The sequence below is a fragment of the Macaca thibetana genome, chromosome 16, assembly GCF_024542745.1.
Source record: "Macaca thibetana thibetana isolate TM-01 chromosome 16, ASM2454274v1, whole genome shotgun sequence".
Taxonomy (NCBI): Eukaryota; Metazoa; Chordata; class Mammalia; order Primates; family Cercopithecidae; genus Macaca; species Macaca thibetana.
Window position 1 is genome coordinate 77,219,649 of NC_065593.1, and position 24,017 is coordinate 77,243,665.

The following is a 24,017-nucleotide window of genomic DNA, read 5'->3' on the forward strand; positions in this document are numbered from 1 at the left end:
GTGATCCGCCCGTCTTGGCCTCCCAAAGTGCTGGGATTACAGGCTTGAGCCACCGCGCCCGGCCAACATACCTTATTCTTACATCCTCCTTTTTTTTTTCTGTTTACAGACAAGGTCTCACTCTATCATCCAGGCTGGAGTGCAGTGGGGCAATCACAGGTCACTGCAGCTTCGACCTCCTGGGCTCAAGCATTTCTCCCACGTCACCCTCCCGAGTAGCTGGAACTACAGGTGTATGCCACCACACATGGCTAATTTTTGTAATTTTGTGTAGAGATGGGGTTTTGCCATGTTGTCCAGGCTGCTCTCCAACTCCTGGCCTCAAGCAATCTGCCTGTCTTGGCCTCCCAAAGTGCTGGGATTACAGAAGTGAGCCAACATGCCCTGCAACATCCTCCTTTTTTGAAACACAGTCAGGCTTGCAGAGACACAGCAAATTTCTTTTTTGTCATACTTGTTAGGAATGCAGATGCAGAGAACAAACCAAAATTACTTAAAAATGAATTCAAAATTGAGGTTGTACATGTGTGGGAAGAGGGCAGAGACAAGTTTTACCTTGCCTCTGTTGATCAATTTCACAGCATAATGTTCAAATCTCCCATTCATTCTTTTCTGTGTAAGCATGGAACATGACATCTTCACAATAAGAAAATTATTTTAGAAATAATTAAATATAAGGGGCCTACAAGCAAAAAGTACTGAGATTATGTATTAAATTTCAGAGGCATCCAGAAAGGAACTTTAGATTATTAGCTATATTTATTTATTTATTTTTTGAGATAGAGTCTCTCTCTGTCACCCAGGCTGGAGTGTAATGGCATAATCTCGGCTCACTGCAACCTCCGCCTTCCAGGTTCAAGCGATTCTCCTGCCTCAGCCTCCCAAGTAGTTGGGACTACAGGCGCACAACATGATACCCAGTTAATTTTTGTATTTTTAGTAGAAATGAGGTTTCACCATGTTAGTCAGGCTGGTCTCGAACTCCTGACCTCAGATGACCTGCCTGCCTTGGCCTCCCAAAGTGCTGGGATTACAAGCATGAGCCACCGTGCCCGGCTTAGCTATATTTATAAACAAGTAAGATTTTAATATGAGTAAGAAAATGGAATGTAAATATATTGGACATGGATAAAAATGCACAGAAATTATGTACGCATAAGGAAAAAATTTGTGGTGATAAAAGTATGGATTATCATTGGAGGACAGAATTAAGAATTATTAAAATTTCCTTTTTTCATCTTGTCGTTTGCTAAATATAGAAATTTTCTATAATGAACACATATTACTTTTATAACCAAGAAAACACAGATAAAAATACACATATAGCATCAGATTACAATTTTATATCGTATCATAAATTTTCACTTACGTTTAAACTTCTTCAGGCCCTCCATTATTGACTTAACATTAATCTTTCCATTTCCTGTAAAACATTTTGGTTTAGATACAGAGGCAGTCACATAAAAATTCATAAAAGTTGTGAAATTATTAAAAACAACATAGTAGGCTGAAATTCTCCCATGAGTTAGAAGAACTAGAGACATTGGTTTGCTTTGGAATTTGGATTCATTTTTCTGTCAGGTGAATATGATGGAAAAAAAAGATGAACTTATGTTTTGGCTCTGTCTGGCTCTGTCCTTCAGGCTGGAGTGCAGTGGCGTGATTATGGCTCATTGCAACCTTGACCTCCCTGGCTCAAGCGATCCTCCCACCTCAGCCTCCCGAGCAGCTGGGACTGCAGGTGTGTGCCACCACACCCAGCTCATTAAACCTTTTTTTTTTTTTTTTTTTGGTAGAGATGGGGGTCTCCCTATGTTGCCCAGGCTGGTCTTGAACTCCTGGACTCAAGTGATCGTCACACCTTGGCCTCCCAAAGTGTTGGGATAACAGGTGTGAGCCACCGTGCCTGGCAAGGATGAGTCTTTGAAAGAGACATCTATTTCTACTTTTTTTTTTTTTTTGAGGCAGGGTCTCACTCTGTCACCCAGGCTGGAGTGCAGTGGCACGATCTTGGCTCAGTGCAACCTCTGCCTCCTGGGTTAAAGTGATTCTCATGCCTCAGACTCCCAAGTAGCTGGGATCACAGGCATGTGCCATCATGCCCAGCTAATTTTTTTATTTTTAGTGAGATGGGGTTTTGCCACGTTGGCCAGGCTGGTCTCAAACTCCTGGTCTCAAGCAATCCACCCACTTCAGCCTCCCAAAGTTCTGGGATACAGTTGAGCCACTGTGCCTGGCCCTATCTCTACTTTTTAAAAAGCAGTTCATCTTTTCTGTGCTTTAGAAAATTGTATTAATCAAAGGGACAAAAGTAAGAAGGAACAAGGTATTTTGAGGGAACTGTGGGTAGTTCAGTTGGTTTGGAGCATGACATGTTGGAAGTAGTAGAGGAGAAAGCTGAGAAGTACATGGGGGCTATGTTGCAGTGGGTTTTGTTTGGACTTTTTTGGGAACATAGCAAGGAGTCATGAAGACTTTTGATCACTGTTATGTAAAGATTGATCTGAAGGCAATCTGCCTTTTTAGAGGCAGGATACAGAGAGATAAATGAAACTGAATATGTCGGCAAGGAATTATTTAAGGAGTAATTTTTGAAGAGAGACTAGATGAGGTCAAGAGTAGTGGATTTAGAAGGGTTGTAAAGAATCTCTTCAACTGGCCGGGTGCGGTAGCTCATGTCTGTAATTCCAGCACTTTGGGAGGCTGAGGCAGGTGTATCACTTGAGCCCAGGAGTTGGAGACCAGCCTGGGCAACGTGGTGGTACCCCGTCTCTACAAAAAATACAAAAATTAGCTGGGCGTGGTGTTGTGTGCCTGTAGTCTCAGCTTCTTGGGAGGCTGAGGTAAGAAGACAGCTTGAACCCAGGAGACAGAGGTTGTAAGGTTGAGCCCAGGAGTTGATATCATGCCACTGCACTTCAGCCTGGGTGATAGAGCCAGACCCTGTCCCAAAAACAAAAAACAAAATCTCTTCAACTGAAGAGAGGAGAGGAAGAAAACATAGGCGAAAAGGAAGAAATGAAAACCTAGAGAGAACAGAACATGCAGATATGTTTGCAATGGATAGGTTCAAATTTATTGCTATAAAACCATGATTTGAGAAACCTAATGATTCAGTGTCTCATCTCCTACTTTCAGATGGGCTTCATAGAGAAAACGAAGTATGTCTCCTTTCTTCATCCTTGTATTCCTAGTACCTCGTATAGGGCCTGACATATTCAGTGACCAATAAGTATTTGCTGGTTGAACAAATCAATATACTCTTTTAAATTCAAGGCCAGAGCTGAATAGAAACTCTCTGACAACATCACTGAAGCATTATAGTGAGAAATGCTATCCTCTGATGCACTTAGAACATCTTTTTTTGGGGTATCAGGACAAAAAAGAAGTGGTAGAAATAAAAAAGTATTTATATAGCGCAAGGGCCAGTGAGTAAGCCATGTAAATAGACTCAATAAGCAATAATAAAATTTCAATAAACAAATCAACCAACCCCAAATTCCCCTTCCTTCCCCTGTGTATCTCTTCCTAATACTCATTTTTGTTTTCTAGTTTTACTTGCTGTAATATTTTTCCTTATTTTTCAGAATGGAATCATACCCTCAGGCACAACTTAGCATATTGGTTGTATTTGTGATTTAAGAAATGAAAGTCAGGCACAATCTGTTTTTTTTGGAGACGGAGTCTCACTCTGTCACTAGGCTGGAGTGCACAGGTGCGATCTTGGCTCACTGCAACCTCCGCCTCCCGGGTTCAAGAGAGTCTCCTGCCTCAGCCTCCTGAGTAGCTGGGATTACAGGCATGTGCCACCATGCCCGGCTAATTTTTTAATTTTTAGTAGAGACGGGGTTTCACCATGTTGGTCAGGCTGGTCTCGAACTCCTGACCTCAGGTGATCTACCCGCCTCAGCCTCCCAAAGTGCTGGGATTACAGGCGTAAGCCACCACGCCCAGCAAGTCAGGCACAATCTTAACATATCATGTCTTTTCTTCATGGCGTGACGATCACTTGAGTCCAGGATAGGTCTTTGATAGGCAAAAGGTAGCTTGTGCACCAGCATCGTTGGCATCATCTGAGAGTTTGTTAGAAATGCAGAATCTCAGGCTCTACCCTATTCTTGAACGGAAATCTGCTTTTCTTCTTCTTTTTTTCTTTTTTTAAGGAGACAGGGTCTTGCCCTGTTGCCCAGGCTGGAATGCAGTGATTCAATCATAGCTCATTGCAATCTCGAACTCCTGGGCTCAAGTGATTGTTCTGCCTCAGCCTCCCAATTAGCTAGGACTATAGGCATGTGCCATCACACCTGGCTAATTTTAAATTTTTTTTTGTAGAAACAGGGTTTCAGTCTGTTGCCCAGACTGATATTGAGCTTTTGGCCTCAAGAGATCCTCCTGCCTCAGCCTTCCAAAGCACTGAAAGTATAGGTGTGAGCCACCATGTCTGGCCCCCAAATCTGCATTTTAACAAGATGACCAAGTGATTCATATGCACATTTAAGTTTGGGAAGCTATGTTCTAGGTGTTACAAAGATAAGGATAATTTCTGAGGATGTTATGTACAGGACAACAAAAATACACTTCTTTTTCTTTTTTTTTTGAGATGGAGTTTTGCTCTTGTTGCTCAGGCTGGAGCGCAATGGCACAATCTCAGCTGACTGCAACCTCCCCATCCTGGGTTCAAGCAATTCTCTTGCCTCAACCTCCTGAGTAGCTGGGATTACAGATGCCTGCCACCACACCCAGTTAATTTTTTGTATTTTTAGTAGAGATGAGGTTTCACTGTATTGGTCAGGCTGGTCTCAAACTCCTGACCTGAGGTGATCCACCTGCCTCGGCTTCTCAAAGTGCTGGGATGACAGGTGTGAGTCATCATGTCCAGCCCAAAAATACACTTCTAAAAAGGCAACGTAATTATAAAACAAACACCTCACCATTAAATTTCAAATGAGGCATCAACTCCTTCATTTCTTCTTCCGTGAGCTCAATCCCTTCGCTTACTAGAAAGTTGTCTAAGTTCTGGACATCAATCACCTCACCTTAGAAAGGGTGAGAAATGAATTGCAGAAATATTACAGAATTATTTGCAAAGGACAAAGAACACTATCTGTGCTTATATACATTATCATTCAGAATACAAGAGTCAGAAACAAAAATCTTTAATTCTGATTGAAAGAATCAGAAAGTGGCTACAAAGAAGAAAGTAACCAGGGGTTAGGAATTGACTGGTGGGTTGTTGCAAAATCCACAACAAATTAAAATACATATAGGGACTTAGTTTTATGTAACAACATTACAGATTAATGTAACAGGGGAAAGATAGAATTCCATCACTCTAACACAGGAACCATTTTTAGTTTTTGATATTTCATTTTGGTCTTGGCAATAAGACTGTACTTTTACAATGTGGAAATCTAATATATGTACAATTCCATATTTTGCTTTTCCAACCTAAAATTACTCCTTCATAAACATGTTTCCAAGTTGCCATATAATCTTTACAGTTAGCATTTTAACATGTTATCCCATTAAACTGACATACCATGGTTTATGTAGTAATTCTCATATGGTTAGTTATTTCTAATCAGTTTCAATTTTCTCCGTATTATACGAATGAAAGTCCTTAGGCAGAAATTTTTTCATTTTATTCAACAAAACACTATTTCTTTTCTTTTTTTTTTTTTTTGAGATGGAGTCTCGCTCTGTCACCCAGGCTGGAATGCAGTGACCGGATCTCAGCTCACTGCAAGCTCTGCCCCCCGGGTTCACACCATTCTCCTGGCTCAGCCTCCCAAGTAGCTGGGACTACAGGCGCCTGCCACCTCGCCCAGCTAGTTTTTTGTATTTTTTAGTAGAGACGGGGTTTCACCATGTTAGTCAGGATGGTCTCGATCTCCTGACCTTGTGATCCACCTGTCTCGGCCTCCCAAAGTGCTGGGATTACAAGCTTGAGCCACCGTGCCCGGCAATAAGACACTATTTCTAAAAGGATAAATATCTAAGAGTGGGGTTAGTGGGGAAAAGGGTATGAATAGTTCTGTGGCTCTTGATATCTATTACTACTTTGAAGAACTCTTTTGGGGAAAATTTTGGAGACTAGTATGGGCACTGATATATAAATACAGATTAGTTATTGTTTACTCAACTTCAGCAGCATCCACAAAAATGGAGCATATGTTATATGAAAAAATCTGAACACGTGTGAATGGAAAATATTCTTCTCCAACATTAATTGCAAATATTAAGATGTTACTTATAACATCTTTCCATTATAGCTTGCAACTCACCCTTGATGTAACTGACAGCATCCATTAAGTCATTCAGGTCAACTGCTGTCTCACCTGTAAGGCAACGGAAGTATACCTCAGAGTCAGATGAACTGATGTTACTGAGACCCTCAACATTTATGCTGTACGAAGTTCTGAAGTTAGGAAGATCAAAACAATTCAGTAATCTTTTTCTTTTTTATTTTTTTGAGGTGGAGTCTCACTCTGTTGCCTAGGCTAGAGTGCAGTGGTATGATCCTGGCTCACTGCAATCTCTGCCTCCCGGGTTCAAGTGATTCTCCTGCCTTAGCCTCCCAAGTAGCTGGGATTATAGGTGCATGCCACAATGCCCAACTAATTTTTTGTATTTTTAGTAGAGATGGGGTTTCACCATGATGGCAGGCTGGTCTTGAACTCATGACCTCAAGTGATCCACCTGCTTTGGCTTCCCAAAGTGCTAGGATTACAGGTATGAGCTACCATGCCCAGCCAGAATTTACTAATCTTTAAATTTTTCCGTAGAATTTTATGGACTTATTCTCAGAGATAACAGTGTTACCTTAGAAACAAAGAAAGCTTTAATTGTAACAAATCTATCGAATTTTTGGTTTTTCTTTGCTTTAAAGACCACCAGAGTGGTCTAAATTAAGAAGTGATTGGTTACAGTTAAGCATAGGGAGAGGATAAACAACTCTGACCCTATGTACTTTTATTCAGTCAATTAATCAACAGCTATTTATGTATCAACTTCTAGGTGCCAGGCACTTGAATAGGCTTTGGGGATACAAAAGTAGGCAAGGTGACAGAGTTCTGGCTCTTAAGGAGTGTACAATGTAGTGAGAGAGACAGATAATAAACATATAAACAAAAAGGATAATTTGATGTACTGTTAAGATGCTATCAAAAATAAAATACGGCAACATAATAAGGAGTTATAGAGGATGGAATTGATTTAGACAGGGAGGTCAGGGAAGGCCTCTCAGAGGAGGGTCTATTTGGGTTGAAGCCTGAATGATGAGAAACGTGAAGAATTGAGGGAAGAGCATTCCGAGTAGAAGAGCAGTGTGTGCAATAGTCCTAAGGTGGGAATGAATTTGCCATGATCAAGAGACAGAAGGTCAGTGTGACAGGGGCCAAACCATGCAGGGCCTTGTAGGGCATGATGATAAAATCTGGATTTTACTTTGGTTGCAATGGAATGTCATTGGAGGCCTCGGAAAACTGGAGTAACTTGACCTGATTTCAGCTTTCAAAAGATCACTCTGGCTGGTGTGGATAGGATAAGGAAACTGGAGGAATGGAGACCAGACAGGAGCCTGTTTCAGTGGCCCAGTAAAGAGATGACAGTGGCTTGGGCTGTGGTTGCAGTAGTGGAGATGGTGACAAGTGATGGATTCAGGACGTATTTTTCATTTTAACCTAGTTTCTTTTTCAAAATTTTGTTTTCCCTTCTTTTCACAGGTGTTGATGAACCTAGATTTAAATGTGGGATATGAAGGAAGGAGAAATCAAAGATGAAACCTAGTCTACCTTCCCCAATCAACAGGGTGGATGGGATGCATTTACTGAGTTGGGGAGGACTTAAGAAATTTTAGGAGAATTAACCAATAATTCCATTAAATTGGTGATGACTTTTAGAAATCCAAGTGGAGATATCAAATAACTCATTCAATACGCTATTGCTGACTTAGAGAAATTGAGCTAGAGATATAAATTTACTCTACCAGCTTAGAGAAGGTATCTGACCCAATGAGACTGAATGCAATCTCCTAAGAGGAGAGTGTAGATAAAAAGACAGCCAAGGGTCTAACCCTGGGTAACTTCATTATTTAGAGATCTTGCAATCTTGCAAGAGGGGAGGAACAGTCAAAAAGAAAACTGAGAAGAAAATGTCAGTGAGCGAAGAAGAAAACCAGGTGAGTATGGGGCTTTAAAAGCCTAGAGAAAAACACATTTCTTTTTCTTTTTTTTCAGACAGGGTCTTGCTCTGTCACCCAGGCTGGAGTGAAGTGGCACACAATCACAGTGCGTTGCAGCCTCCATCTCCCGGGCTCAAGTGATCCCCCTGCCTCAGCCTCCCGAGTAGCTGGGACTACAGGCACGTGCCACCACAGCTGGATAGTTATTTTATTTTTTTGTAGAGACAGGATTTCACCATGTTGCTTAGGCTCGTCTCAAACTCCTGGGCTCAAGCGATCCACCTGACTCAGCCTCCCAAAGCGCTGGGATTACAGGAATGAGCCACCGTGCCTGGTCGAAAAATGTATTTTAATAAAAAGGGGGTGGCCACTTATGTCAAATGCTGCTAAGATGTTAAGTAAAATAAGAACAAAGAATTGACTGTGAGCCTTGGCAAGTAGTAGATTATTGACAGTCTTGTTGAGAGCTCATTTGGTGCCATCGTGGAGATAAATACCTAACTGGAGAATGCTGAAGTGTGAATGGGAGGTGAGGATATGGAAACAATGAGTAACGACAACTTTTTGAGGCAACTCTGCTGTGCAGAGGAACCAGGAGATGATGTGGTAGCTAGTAGGGAGCAAGTGTGAGAGAAAAGCATAGCTGCATGTCAAGAGAAATATAGATAGAGATACTTCAGAGAGGGAGAAACTGATGATGCAGGAAAGGGGAAATATTGCAGGAGGTAAGTTTTTGAGAAGGCAAGAGGAAACAGGATCCAGGGTGCAAGTAGAAAGGCTGGCCCATGAAAGGAGCATTCTTTCCCCTTTATAGCAAGACAAAAGGCAGGGCATGTGGACATAGGTATACGTAGGTTCATAGAAATGGAGGTAGGAAATGAGGTATTTCTTCTCTAACTGCATCTATTGTCTCTATGAAGTTTGAAGTGAGATCATTAGCTGAGAGTTGAAGTGAGGAGATACTGGAAATTTGGACAGAGAAGGTGTGAAATTGTCTCTGAGAGTGAGAAAGTGAAGTTACTTGGAAAACATAGTGGGAACTTTTTTGGCAGTGTTAAGGGCTAACTTGAAGTTTCTGCCCATTACGTGAAATGAGTTCTATTAGTATGGCTTTGTGATCTTCAGCAATGTTAAGCTGTTCAGGGGTAATCATGGAGTAAAAAATGGCCAAGATTTTGCCAAGGAAATTTGAAGTTCAGAGAGTTTGTAAGCTTATATGATGTTGAGGCAGTGAATCTAATTTAAGGAAGGAAGAAAATTAAGAGATGGTGGTGGTGGGGTTGTTGAATAATAAAAGAAAAGTAGGGTCGAAGGCATGAAGGTCTCCACATGGCTGGAATAGCTGGAGTTGGAGTTCTATACTCTGTTCTGGTACAACACATGATTCAGTAGCACTGTTTCATCATATTCAATTGGTAAATGGAATAATGTTACAGTAATGTGAACAGTGTGTTGGTTCATACGTAATTTTTCCTAAATAAGAAAGGAATCCTTTTCTTCAGCAAGCAAGAAAAAAATCTTAGGTTGGGGCTACAGCTGGAGCCCTTTCTGTTCCATATTTTAATAAAATTAAAAAATTAGTGCCTATGATGCAGGACAGGGAACCAGCTTCACTGACTGAGAGCTCTACTTCCACCAACACTATTTCAGAATGGCAAGCCAGCTCTTTAACTCCTTTTTTGGGATGTGTGTGTGTGTGTGTGTACGCATTTTTAATTTTTTTTTTTTTTTTTTTGAGATGGAGTCCTGCTCTGTTGCCCAGGCTGGAGTGCAGTCGTGTGATCTTGACTCACTGCAACCTCTCACTGCCTCCTGGGTTCAAGCGATTCTCTTACCTCAGCCTCCTGAATAGCTAAGGGTATAGGTCCCTGCCACCACGCCCGGCTAATTTGTTGTATTTTTAGTAAAGACAGGGTTTCACCATCTTGGCCAGGCTGGTCTTGAACTCCTGATCTTGTGATCCACCCACTTTGGCCTCCCTAAGTGCTGGGATTGTAGGCATAAGCCACTGTGCCTGGCCCATTTTTAAATATTTTATAGCTGTTCTGTGCTATTTGCCTGGGCGGTACAAGTTTCCTTGTGCTTTTGGTAGTGTTCTGGTTACAAGCTGGCATAGATTTTGAGTGTGCTTCCAGAATTTTCTCCATAAGCTCCATTACTTTAGTGGGTAATTTTACAGAACAGGAGGTTTTTCAGGAATTCCTATGTGGTGTTATGGCAAAAATGTCTGCACAGTAAATGAACTGGAAGGAAAAAGGTTTGAGAGTGCGTCTATGAAACAGATTTTGGAGGTGATGAAGTATTAGGGAAGGACAAGTTCCAGGTCATTACTATGTGAGTGGTAATCAGGATGGAAGGGAGGAAAAAATGACTGAAGTTAAAGATATAAAGGAACAAGAGGTCAGAGTATTGGATGGATGACCTGTATCAGGAGTTTTTAACCTGGGTCTATTGACTCTGTATTGCCAGAATTCAGGGAGGTCTTGAGCTGGAATGGGAAAAAAATACTTTCTTTTTTCTTTTCTTTTTTGAGATGAAGTCTTGCTCTGTCACCCAGGCTGGAGTGCAGTGGTGCAATCTCAGCTCACTGCAAGCTCTGCCTCCCAGGTTCACGCCATTCTCCTGCCTCAGCCTCCCGAGTAGCTGGGACTACAGGTGTCTACCACCACGCCCGGCTGATTTTTTGTATTCTTTTAGTAGAGACGGGGTTTCACTGTGTTAGCCAGGATGGTCTTGATCTCCTGACCTCGTGATCTGCCCGCCTCGGCCTCCCAAAGTGCTGGGATTACAGGCATGAGCCACTGCGCTGGCCTTTTTAACATTTAATTTAATTTTATTTTATGTTCCAAAATAGAGATAGGGTCTTGCTATGTTGCCTGGGCTGATCTTGAACTCTTGGCCTCAAGCGATCCTCCCACCTTGGCCTCCCAAAGTGTTGGGATTACAGGTGTGAGCCACAATGCTTGGCCAAAAGTGTGTCTTTCTTTTCACTAACCATTAATTTAAATTTACTATTTTCTTCAATTATTAATGTAGGCAATAAACCGTCAGAATAGTTGCAAAAGTTGTGACTTTGTCACTAATAGAAATCACTGACATTTTCAAATCATAATATACTTGTTCCAAATATGTTGAAATGTTGCTTATGCTCATTATTAATTTTTTATTTATTTTATTTTTTTGAGCTGGAGTGCAGTGGTGTGATTTTGGCTCACTGCAACTTCTGTCTCCTGGGTTCAGACAATTCTCCTGCCTCAGCCTCCCTAGTAGCTGGGATTACAGGTATGCACCACCACGCCCAGCTAATTTTTTTTTGTATTTTTGGTAGAGATGGTGTTTCACCATGTTGGCCAAGCTGGTCTCAAACTCCTGTCCTCAAATGATCTGCCCTCCTCAGCCGCCCAAAGTGCTAGGATTACAGGTGTGAGCCACCACACCTGGCCCTCATCATTACTTTAATATTATAAAAATAATTTTAACTATCTGTAATCCCATCACTTTGGGAGGCCGAGGTGGGTGCATCACCTGAGGTCAGGAGTTCAAGGCCAGCTTGGACAACATGGTGAAATCCCATCTCTACTAAAAACACAAAATTAGCCGGGCATGGTGGCGTGCACCTGTAATCCCAGATACTGGGGGGCTGAGGCAGGAGAATCCTTTGAACCCGGGAGGTGGTGATTGCCCTGAGTCAAGATTGTGCCATTGCACTCCAGCCTGGGTGACAGGGCAAGACTCTATCTTAAAAAAAAAAAAAAAAAAAAAAAATTGAACCGCTACTGGAAAGTGTTAAATGTTTTAATAAATACTAATAATTTATATTTTAATGTTGTGATAAATTATATTTTAATATAATTAGCTTCTTTGTAATCCTATTATTATATTTTATACATTTTAAAACATTATACTCAGAAGTGGTCCATTCATCAGATTTTCAAAGGGGTCCATGGCACAAAGTCAAAAGCCGTTGATCTATATGAAAGATACTGAAGAACAAGGGCAGGAGTAGGAGAGAAGGAAGACAGTGAGCCCAGTGCTATTTCTTATAGGATGTTTTAAATTGCATATTGTCTTATTTATTTATATAAAAGGAATAATTAATAAATATGTTTTCTGTTAGGAAATATTTTCATAACAGGAAAAACTGATTAACAGATTATGGAGTTTCCTTTCTTCATTCTGTTCTTTTCTTCTTCTTATTATACTTTAAGCTCTAGGGTACATGTGCACAATATTCAGGTTTGATATCTAGGTATACACGTGCCATGTTGGTTTGCTGTACCCATCCACTCATCATTTGTATTAGGTATTTCTCCAAATCCTATCCCTCCCCCAGCCCTCCACCCCCTGACAGGCCCTGGTGTGTGATGTTCCCTGCCCTGTGTCCAAATGTTCTCATTGTTTTATTTCCACCTATGAGTGAGAACATGCGGTGTTTATTTTTCTGTCCTTGTGACAGTTTGCTGAGAATGACAGTTTCCAACTTCATCTATGTCCCTGCAAAGAACATGAAGTCATCCTTTTTTATGGCTGCAGAGTATTCTATGGTGTGTATGTGCCACATTTTCTTAATCCAGTCTATCAATAATGGACATTTGGCTTGGTTCCAAGTCTTTGCTATCGTGAATAGTGCCACAATAAATACATGTGTGCGTGTGTCTTTATAGTAGCATTATTTATAATCCTTTGGGTATATACCCAGTAATGGGATTTCTGGGTCAAATGGTATTTCTAGTTCTAGATCTTTAAGGAATCGCCACACTGTCTTCCACAATGGTTGAACTAATTTACACTCCCACCAACAATGTAAGAGCCTTCCTATTTCTCCCCATCCTCTCCAGCACCTGTTGTTTCCTGACTTTTTAATGATTGCCATTCTAACTGGCATGAGATGGCATCTCATTGAGGTTTTGATTTCCATTTCTCTGATGACCAGTGATGATGAGCATTTTTTCATGTGTCTGTTGGCTGCATAGATGTCTTCTTTTGAGAAGTGTCTGTTCATATCCTTTGCTCACTTTTTGATGGGGTTGTTTGTTTTTTTCTTGTAAATTTGTTTAAGTTCTTTGTAGATTCTTATTAGCCCTTTGTCAGATGGGTAGATTGCAAAAATGTTCTCCCATTCTGTAGGTTGCCTGTTCACTCTGATGGTAGTTTCTTTTGCTGTATAGAAGCTCTTTAGTTTAATAAGATCCCATTTGTCTATTTTGGCTTTTGTTGCCATTGCTTTTGGTGTTTCAGTTATGAAGTCCTTGCCCATGCCTATGTCCTGAATGGTATTGGCTAGGTTTTCTTCTAGGGTTTTTATGGTTTTCGGTCTCACATTTAAGTCTCTAATCCATCTTGAATTAATTTTTGTATAAGGTGTAAGGAAGGGATCCAGTTCCAGCTTTCTACATATGGCTAGCCAGTTTTCTCAGCACCATTTATTAAATAGGGAATCCTTTACCCATTTCTTATTTTTGTCAGGTTTGTCAAAGATCAGATGGTTGTAGATATATGGTGTTATTTCTGAGGCCTCTGTTCTGTTCCATTGGTCTACATATCTGTTTTTGTACCATAACCATGCTGTTTTGGCTACTGTAGCCTTGTAGTATAGTTTGAAGTCAGGTAGCATCATGCCTCCAGCTTTGTTCTTTTGGCTTAGGATTATCTTGGCAATGTGGGATCTTTTTTGGTTCCACGTGAACTTTTTCCAGTTCTGTGATGAAAGTCATTGGAAGCTTAATGGGGATGGCATTGAATCTATAAATTACTTTGGGCAGTATGACCATTTTCATGATACTGATTCTTCCTATCCATGAGCATGGAAAGTTCTTCCATTTGTTTGTGTCCTCTTTTATTTCGAGGAGCAGTAGTTTGTAGTTCTCCTTGAAGAGGTCCTTCACATCCCTTGCAAGTTGGATTCCTAGGTATTTTATTCTCTTTGAAGCAATTGTGAATGGGAGTTCACTCATGATTTGGCTCTCTGTTAGTCTCTTATTGGTGTATAAGAATGCTTGTGATTTTTGCACATTGATTTTGTATCCTGAGACTTTGCTGAAGTTGTTTATAAGCTTAAGGAGATTTTGGGCTGAGACGATGGGGTTTTCTAAATATACAATCATGTCATCTGCAAACAGGGACAATTTGACTCCCTCATTTCCTAATTGAATAGCCTTTATTTCTTTCTCTTGCCTGATTGCCCTGGCCAGAACTTCCAACACTGTGTTGAATAGGAGCGGTGAGAGAGGGCATCCTTGTCTTGTGCTGGTTTTCAAAGGAATGCTTCCAGTTTTTGCCCCTTCAGTATGATACTGACTGTGGGTTTGTCATAAATAGCTCTTATTATTTTGAGATATGTTCTATCAATATCTAGTTTATTGAGAATTTTAGCACAAAGGGCTGTTGAATTTTGTCAAAGGCAAAATTATCTATTGAGAAAACATGTGGTTTTTGTCTTTGGTTCTGTTTATGTGATGGATTACGTTTATTCATTTGCATATGTTGAACCGTCCTTGCATCCCAGGGATGAAGCCAACTTGATCGTGTTGGATAAACTTTTTGATGTGCTGCTAAATTCAGTTTGCCAGTATTTTATTGAAGATTTTCGCATTGATGTTCATTAGAGATATTGGTCTAAAATGCTCTTTTTTTGTTGTTTGTCTGCCAGGCTTTGGTATCAGGATGATGTTGGCCTAATAAAGTGAGTTAGGGAGGATTCCCTCTTTTTCTATTGATTGGAATAGTTTCAGAAGAATGGTACCGGTTCCTCTTTGTACATCTGGTAGAATTCGGCTGTGAATCCATCTGGTCTTGGGCTTTTTTGGGTTGGTAGGCTCTTAATTATTGCTTCAATTTCAGAGCCTGTTATTGGTCTATTCAGGGATTCAACTTCTTCCTGGTTTAGTCTTGGGAGGGTGTATGTGTCCAGGAATTTCTCCATTTCTTCTAGATTTTCTAGTTTATTTGCATAGAGGTGTTTATAGTATTCTCTGATGGTAGTTTGTATTTTTGTGAGATTGGTGGTGATATCCCCTTTATCATTTTTTATTGCATCTATTTGATACTTCTCTCTTTTCTTTTTTATTAGTCTTGCTAGCGGTCTATCAATTTTGTTGATCTTTTCAAAAACCCAGCTCCTGGATTCATTGATTTTTTGAAGGTTTTTTTGCATCTCTATCTCTTTCAGTTCTGCTCTGATCTTAGTTATTTCTTGCCTCTGCTAGCTTTTGCATTGTTTGCTCTTGCTTCTCTAGTTCTTTTAATTGTGATGTTAGGGTGTCGACTTCAGATCTTTCCTGCTTTCTCTTGTGGGCATTTAGTGCTATCCATTTCCCTCTACACACTGCTTTAAATGCGTCCCAGAGATTCTAGTATGTTGTGTCTTTGTTTCATTGGCTGGAAAGAACATCTTTATTTCTGTCTTCATTTCATTATTTACCTAGTAGTCATTCAGGAGCAGGTTGTTCAGTTTCCATGTAGTTGTGCGGTTTTAAGTGAGTTTCTGAATCCTGAGTTCAAATTTGATTGCACTATCATCTGAGAGACAGTTTGTTGTGATTTCTGTTTTTTTTTTTTTTTTTTTTTTTTACATTTGCTGAGGAGTGCTTTACTTCCAATTATGTGGTCAGTTTTAGAACAAGTGTGATGTGTTGCTGAGAAGAATGTATATTCTGTTGATTTGGGGTGGAGAGTTCTGTAGATGTCTATTAGTTCTGTTTGGTGCAGAGCTGAGTTCAAGTCCTGGATATCCTTGTTAATCTTCTGTCTCGCTGATCTAATATTGACAGTGAGGTGTTACAGTCTCCCATTATTATTGTGTGGGAGTCTAAGTGTCTTTGTAGGTCTCTAAGGACTTGTTTTATGAATCTGGGTGCTCCTGTATTGGGTGCATATATATTTAGGATAGTTAGCTCTTCTTGTTGAATTGATCCCTTTACCATTATGTAATGGCCTTCTTTGTCTCTTTTGATTTTTAAAGTCTGTTTTATCAGAGAGTAGGATTGCAACCCCTGCTTTTTTTGCTTTACATTTGCTTGGTAGATCTTCCTCCATCCCTTTATTTTGAGCCTATGTGTGTCTTTGCACATGAGATGGGTGTCGTGAATATAGCACCATGATGGGTTTTGACTCTTTATCCAATTTGCCAGTCTGTGTCTTTTAATTGGAGCATTTAACCCATTTACATTTAAGGTTAGTATTGTTATGTGTGAATTTATCCTGTCATTATGATGTTTGCTGGTTATTTTGCCTGTTAATTGATGCAGTTTCTTCCTAGCATCAATGGTCTTTACAATTTGGCATGTTTTTGCAGTGGCTGGTACTGGTTGTTCCTTTCCATGTTTAGTGCTTCCTTCAGGAGCTCTTGTAAGGCAGGCCTGGTGGTGACAAAATCTCTCAGCATTTGTTTTTCTGTAAAGGCTTTTATTTCTCCTTCACCTATGAAGCTTAGTTTGTCTGGATATGAAATTCTGGGTTGAAAATTCTTTTCCTTAAAAATGTTGAATATTGGCTCCCACTCTCTTCTGGCTTGTAGGGTTTCTGCAGAGAGATCTACTGTTAGTCTGATGGGCTTCCCTTGGTGGGTAACTCGACCTTTCTACCTGGCTTCCCTTAGCATTTTTTTCTTTCATTTCCACCTTGATGAATCTGACAATTATGTGTCTTAGGGTTGCTCTTCTCGAGGAGCATCTTTGTGGTGTTCTCTGTATTTCTTGAATTTGAATGTTGGCCTGCCTTGCTAGGTTGGGGAAGTTCTGGATAATATCTTCAAGGATGTTTTCCAACTTGTTTCCATTCTCCCCGTCACTTTCAGGTACACCAATCAAATGTAGATTTGGTCTACTCACATAGTCCCATATTTTTGGAGGCTTTGTTCATTTCTTTTTACTCTTTGTTCTCTAACCTTGTCTTCTCACTTTATTTCATTAATTTGATCTTGAATCAGTGATACCTTTTCTTCCACTCGATCAAATCACCTATTGAAGCTTGCACACGAGTCACGAAGTTCTTGTGCCATGGTTTTCAGCTCCATCAGGTCATTTAAGGTCTTCTCTACACTGTTTATTCTAGTTAGCCATTTGTCTAACCTTTTTTCAAGGCTTTTAGCTTCCTTGAGATGGGTTCATACATGCTCCTTTAGCTCAGAGAAATTGGTTATTACTGATCTTCTGAAGTCTACTTCTGTCAATTTGTCAAAGTCATTCTCTTTCTAGGTTTGTTCCATTGCTGGCGAGGAGCTGCGATCCTTTGGAGGAAAAGAGGTGCTCTGGTTTTTAGAATTTTCAGCTTTTCTGCTCTGGCTTCTCCCCATCTTTTTGGTTTTATCTACCTTTGGTCTTTGATGTTGGGGACCTACAGATGGGGTTTTGGTGTAGGTGACCTTTTTGTTGATGTTGATGCTATTCTTTTCTGTTTGTTAGTTTTCCATCTATCAGTGAGGCCCCTCAGCTGCAGGTCTGTTGGAATTTGCCGGAGGTCCACTCCAGAACCTGTTTGCCTGGGTATCACCAGCGGAGGCTGCAGAACAACCAATATTGCAGAACAGCAAATATTGCTGCCTGATCCTTCCTCTGGAAGCTTCATCCCAGAGGAGCACCCGCCTATATGAGGTGTCTGTTGGGTGCTACTGGGAGGTGTCTCCCAGTTAGGCTACACAGGGGTCAGGGACCCATTTGAGGAGGCAGTCTGTCCATTCTCAGAGCTCAAACGCCATGCTGGGAGAACCACTGCTCTCTTCAGAGCTGTCAGACAGGGACGTTTAAGTCTGCAGAAGTTGTCTGCTGCATTTTGTTCAGCTATGCCCTGCCCACAGAGGTGGAGTCTAGAGGCAGTAGGCCTTGTTGAGCTGTGGTGGGCTCTGCCCAGTTACAGTTTCCCTGCCTACTCAAGTCTCAGCAATGGTGGACGCCCCTCCCCCATCCAGGCTGCTGCCTTGCAGTTTGATCTCAGACTGATGCGCTAGCAGTGAGCAAGGCTCCATGGGCATGGGACCTGCTGAGCCAGGCATGGGAGAGAATATCTTTGCCAGTTGCTAAGACCTTGGGAAAAGCGCAGTATTTGGGCAGGAGTGTCCTGTTTTTTCAGGTAGTCTGTCAAAGCTTCCCTTGGCTAGGAAAGGGAAATCCCCTGACCCCTTGCACTTCCCAGGTGAGGTGATGCCCTGCCCTGCTTCAGCTCACCCTCTGTGGGCTGCACCCACTGTCCAACCAGTCCCAATGAGATGAAACAGGTACCTCAGGTGGAAATGCAGAAATCACCCATCTTCTGCATTGATCACACTGGGAGCACAGACTGGAGCTCTTCTTATTCAGCCATCTTGGAGTGCCTCTCCTTTTGTTCTGCTCGTTAACAACTTTTCTATCTTCCTCATCATCATCACCACAACACCACCATCCATCATCACTAACATTTACTGACTATTCTAGACTGCATTACATGCATTATATATACTAATTTCAGAGCAAGAAGTAAAGTAATCATAGAGCGTCATTTAGTTCAACTCCCCATTTTACATATGAAGGAACTAAGATTAAGTAGGGTTAAATCATTTGTCAGCAAGTCTGTGGCAAAACAGGGACCAGGACCCAGCACAAAAAAATAATGTATACTGCATGAGGAACGTATGCTAGATTCACCAGGGAAAAGAGAAGACTTTTCCCCCTTAGACACTGTCAGGTGACTTTTCAAAAAGTATATATAGCAATGGCAACTCCCACCCCAAATTTATCAGTTAGTCCCTTTCCTCATATTTTCATAAGAACTAAATATTATCCATCTTGTTAAGTTTTGCCAGTCCAATGAATGAAGATAGTGTTGCATTGTGTTTTATTTTGCATTTTCATGATTATTGGTGAGGTTAAACATATTTTCATATGCTATTTGGGGATTTGCATTGTATTACCTCTTGTATGAATTATCTATTTGTATATCTGCCTATTTTTTCTATTATCAGTATGTTTCTTATCAATGTACAAGGGCTTTTGCTACCTTAGGGATATTAGCTCTTTGGCTTGCAACTATTCATTTCTAATTTATCATTTGACTTTTGACTTTCTTGATTTTTCTCTTAAATGTTCTCTTCAATTCCTTTTTCTTTCAGGTCCTTAAGTGTGTGGCATTCCCAGGCATGACTGAGGCTTCAAGTGGCATCCCTGACATATCTTTTCAAAAGCATTTTTGAAGACGGTGTTTCATCATGACTCAGAACTAAGTTTTTACATTTACTTCATTATGATGCTAAAAAGGCTAATTTCAGCAGTTCTAATGGAAGGGCTTAATGTTTCTCTGAAGAGCATAGAGATATTTGTAATACTCACCCTCAGTTGGTAGTTGGGTCATGAGTTCCTCAAGTTCCTCATCCTTGATTTTAGTTCCCATGTTTTCCAAAAATGTCTCCACTTTTTTGATTTTGACCCTTGGCCCTTAAGAAAGAAGGGCATGGAATAAGAATATGAGTGTTATTGTTTAAGGGTAAAAAATATTAATCATGGTCATGCATCAGAAACCCCAACTAGATGGTAAAATACAACAATACAAAGAAACTATTAACGTGTGTGTGTGTTTGTGTGTATATCTCCCTAGATTTAGATATGTCAGTTAAAAGTTGGAAAGAATTGACAAAGATAACTGCTGAATTGTTAACAGTATTTACCTTTATGGGGAGGGGATTTGTGGAAGACAGGTGAACTTACATTTCTTTTTTTCTTTTAAAAACAGGGTTTTGCTCTGCAGCCCAGGATGGAACTGCAGCCTTGAACTCCTGGGCTCAAGCAATCCTTCTGCCTCAGCCTCCTAAGTAGGTAGGACTATAGGTATGTGTCACCACGCCCAGCTAATTTTAAAATTTTTTGTAGAGATGGGGTCTCACTATGTTATACAGTCTGGTGTTAAACTCCTGGCCTCAAGTGATCTGCCTGCCTTGGTGTCCCAAAATGCTGAGATTACAGGCATGAGCCACTGCGCCAGACTGTATCAGTTTTTTTTTAAGTGGTTAGAGTTGCATAGTTTTCTTGTATTATTTTAGTGTTCTAAAACATCTTTTTCTAATTCACAATTGAAATAATAATTACTTACACAGAGTTAGTATGGAAAGATAGGGTATTTCTCTTAATACTGATCCAGTGGGCTCTGCTTTGGTTTTCTCTGAGAGGTCAATAGAGAGGAGTAGGCAAGTATAATGACTTACGGTTGAAACAACAACTAACTTACTTCCTATAGTGATATGATGCTTTAACTTGCTTTAACTTATATCCCAAAAGGCCGACGCATCCAAAGAAGAATGATAAGTTATGTCTTAACAATGAATCAGTAAATTGGCAGGAAGCGAAGTTGGAACATTTAAAAGAAAATACCAAACATAAGCATTTTTTAACTTGCTTTTTCACCATGCTTCCTACTTACCATTGAGGGCCTTCACACCTTTGAGCAATCTATTCTTATATACCTTTCCATTAGCTGTAAGATAAGACACAATTCAGAATACGGGTTAAACGATGGGAAGACTAACAAAATCAGCACAAAGACAACACAACATCCATAATTTCAGGGAAAAAAACCTCTTCCAATTTACTTGGAAGTTTCTTCTCTGTTACACTTAAGAATGAACCCAACAATAAAGAACAATTTCCCTGTTATAAATCTATCCATTGATTGAATAAAATACAGTATTTCCCTGTTTCTGTCTTTTTCCTTCCTTTTCTTTCTTCCCTGGTTTCCTTCTCATTGGTCATGATGAGATTAGGCAGTGCTCCCAGGGCGACAGGATAATTTAGACTGGATGGTGGGACAACCCCAGTGAAAGATGTTGCTAGCTTTCAGTATTAAAATATAAGCAACAAAAGCAGGCAACCAGACTCTTTTTTTTTTTTAGAGATGGAGTCTTGCTCTGTCACCCAGGCTGGAGTGCAGTGGCACAATCTTGGCTCACTGCAACCTCCACCTCCCAGGTTCAAGCAATTCTCCTGCCTCAGCCTCCCATGTAGCTGGGATTACAGGCATATGCCACCACGCCTGGCTAATTTTTGTATTTTTAGTAGAGACAGGGTTTCACCATGTTGGCCAGGCTGTTCTCAAACTCCTGACCTTTTGATCTGCCCACCTCAGCCTCCCAAAGTGCTGGGATTACAGGCATAAGCCACCACATCTGGCCAAGATTTCTTTTCGTGTGATGACCGTGTTTTCTAAATGAGGTTTACTGGGCATATACATGCATAATTTAAGAAGTTTTCACACACAAGCCCCTAAATCCAAGCTTCAAAGGATGTGGTAAATACTCACTGCAAATTGGCAGAGTTTTCAGCAGCTTCTTGTGCTCCTCATCAGTGAGTACGAGCCCCATTTTCCTCAGCTCATTCCCCAGATTACTGACATTAACTTTTTCTCCTTTGGAAAGATGGGAATTGTTAACATATAAGAATTTTAGGAAGAGAATAATGATTTCAAATTATGAAAAAAATTACCAGCCAGGTGCAGTGGCTCACGCCTGTAATCCCAGCACTCTGGGAGGCCGAAGTGGGTGGATCACCTGAGGTCAGGAGTTCAAGACCAGCCTGGCCAACATGGTGAAACCCCGTCTCTACTAAAAACACAAAAATTAGCCAGGTGTGGTAGTGGGCACCTGTAATTCCAGCTACTTGGGAGGGTGAGGCAGGAGAACCACTCGAACCTGGGAGGTGGAGGTTGCAGTGAGCCGAGATCACGCCACTGCACTCCAGCCCAGGCAACAAGAGCGAGACTCCATTTCAGAAAACAAACAAACAAACAAACAACAACAACAACAACAAAACAAACAAAACCTCTACATAACATAAGTGTCTACAGGAAAAATCCCAAATCAAAGAGTAACATTACGAAACAAACATTTAACCGTTAAATTTGTAAGGGTGTCAATTTAGCATGTTAGTAATAGTCTGAAGAGAAAACTACTATTTAAATATATTTTTTATGAGACAGGTTTTTGCTCTGTCTCCCAGGCAGGAGTGCAGTGGTAATCAAAGCTCACTGAAGCCTCAAACCCCTGGGCTCAGCTGCCTCAGCCTCCCAAGTAGCTGGGAATACAGGCACGTGCCACCATGCCCAGCTAATTTTTTTTTTTTTTTTTGTAGAGACATGGTATTGCTTTGTTGCCCAGGCTGGTCTTGAACTCCTGGCCTCAAGTGATCCTCCTGCCTCAGCCTCTCAAAGTGCCGGGGTTACAGCTGTGAGCCCACATGCCCAGCCAAAATCTATCTACTGTTTAAAAACATTCAAATTTTTTCTCTATAGAGCATTAAGGTCTTAGTTAAAAATGAATGCCCTTTTCACCATGACTTCTGACTCACCTGTAAAAGCTTTTGCTTCATCCATCACCACATTCACATCAACCATTTCATTTTCTATAAGAAAAGACAAGTCAGACATAGAGACCAAATCTTAGACAACTGACATGAAAATTTAAGTTGTAATATAAAGGACTGGAATTCAGCTATTTCTCCTAATTTTCTCTAGTAACTTTTTAACTCAAAGTGAAGAAGAAACAGAGGATAGAAAAAGATCAAGCTGTAAGTTTAAAGTAAACATCTACTTAATTAATACCACTTTCCATAAAGTATCAAATGACTCAACATTGAGATGAAGCAAGCTTAATAGTAATTCCTTCTATAGGCCTTTCTCTTCCTTCAGACCCATAAGGGGAGCGTGTTTTAATAGACATGATTGAATTTGAAACCTAGAAGTCACTTATGTACATAAACAGTGAACCTTTAAACCTTGAAGGAATGCTATCTTCTTAATCTACAAATTTTGCTTATGTTCCCACCTCTACCCTTCAAGACTGTAATCTACTTGAGTGCAGAAATTATGCCTTAATTTTATTACACTACTGGGTTTAAATTGTCTACTCTCTAGTTCATTGTTTTGCATATAGTATATGCTAGCTAAACAAATGAAAAAATTCAGTGGTATAGAAATAGTCACACTGTTGGATGAGAAAAAAAAGTTGTCATTAAAGAAACAAAGAATTCTAAAAAATACCTCATCGGTAACAATATTTTCCAGCAGGAAGCATTTTTGAGGACTCCTAGCTAAACATGTGGGGACAATATTACAATTAAAAAGTAATTTATGGTGACTTTTTCATGATAGGAGGAAGGGCCAGACAAAATTATGGATAATTATTAATGTTAAGCCCAGGGTGTGTAAGGTTTTAAATGACAAATTACGGCTGGGCAGGGTGGCTCATGCCTGTAATCCCAGCTCTTTGGGAGGGTAAGACATGCAGAACAGGAGTTTGAGACCGGCCCGGCCAACATGGCGAAACCTTGCTTCTATTAAAAATACAAAAATTAGGTCGGGTGCGGTGGCTCATGCCTGTAATCCCAGCACTTTGGGAGACCGAGGCAGATGGATCACTTGAGGTCAGGAGTTGGAGACCAGCCTGGCCAACAAGGTGAAACAATACAATTATTATTATATTGTATTGTAATTATTATAAACAATACAAATAATTATTTGTATTTTTAAATACCAAAAAATGAGCTGTGCGTGGTGGCGGGTGCCTGTAATCCCAGCCACTCCGGAGGCCGAGGCAGGAGAATTGCTTGAACCTGGGAGGTGGAGGTTGCAGTCAGCTGAGATTGCACCACTGCACTCCAGCCTAGGCGACAGAGGGAGACTCCATCTCAAAAAACAAACAAACAAACAAAAAACAAAAAAAATGAACCCATAAAAATTAGCTGGGTGTGGTAGTGCATGCCCATAATCCCGGCTACTTGGGAGATTGAGGCATGAGACTCGCTTGAACCTGGGAGGTGGAGGTTGCAGTGAGCCGAGACTGTGCCACTGCACTCCAGCCTGGGTGACAGAGCAAGACTCAGTC

At 40.7% G+C, this 24,017-nt stretch overlaps 1 protein-coding gene across 50 annotated transcripts in view; it reads right to left on the minus strand.

The window, feature by feature from the left end:
* Positions 1-24,017, minus strand: part of LOC126939504 (uncharacterized) — a 557,395-nt gene that overhangs the window by 45,546 nt on the left and 487,832 nt on the right. For all 50 annotated transcript variants that reach the window (XM_050764859.1, XM_050764858.1, XM_050764860.1 and 47 more), the window contains 7 exons: positions 22,483-22,536; positions 21,440-21,544; positions 20,564-20,617; positions 19,480-19,584; positions 6,285-6,338; positions 4,932-5,036; positions 1,370-1,423 (listed from right to left, as the gene is read on the minus strand). In XM_050764859.1, the coding sequence (XP_050620816.1) occupies positions 1,370-1,423; positions 4,932-5,036; positions 6,285-6,338; positions 19,480-19,584; positions 20,564-20,617; positions 21,440-21,544; positions 22,483-22,536 (531 nt within the window). The remainder of the gene's footprint in view (positions 1-1,369; positions 1,424-4,931; positions 5,037-6,284; positions 6,339-19,479; positions 19,585-20,563; positions 20,618-21,439; positions 21,545-22,482; positions 22,537-24,017) is intronic.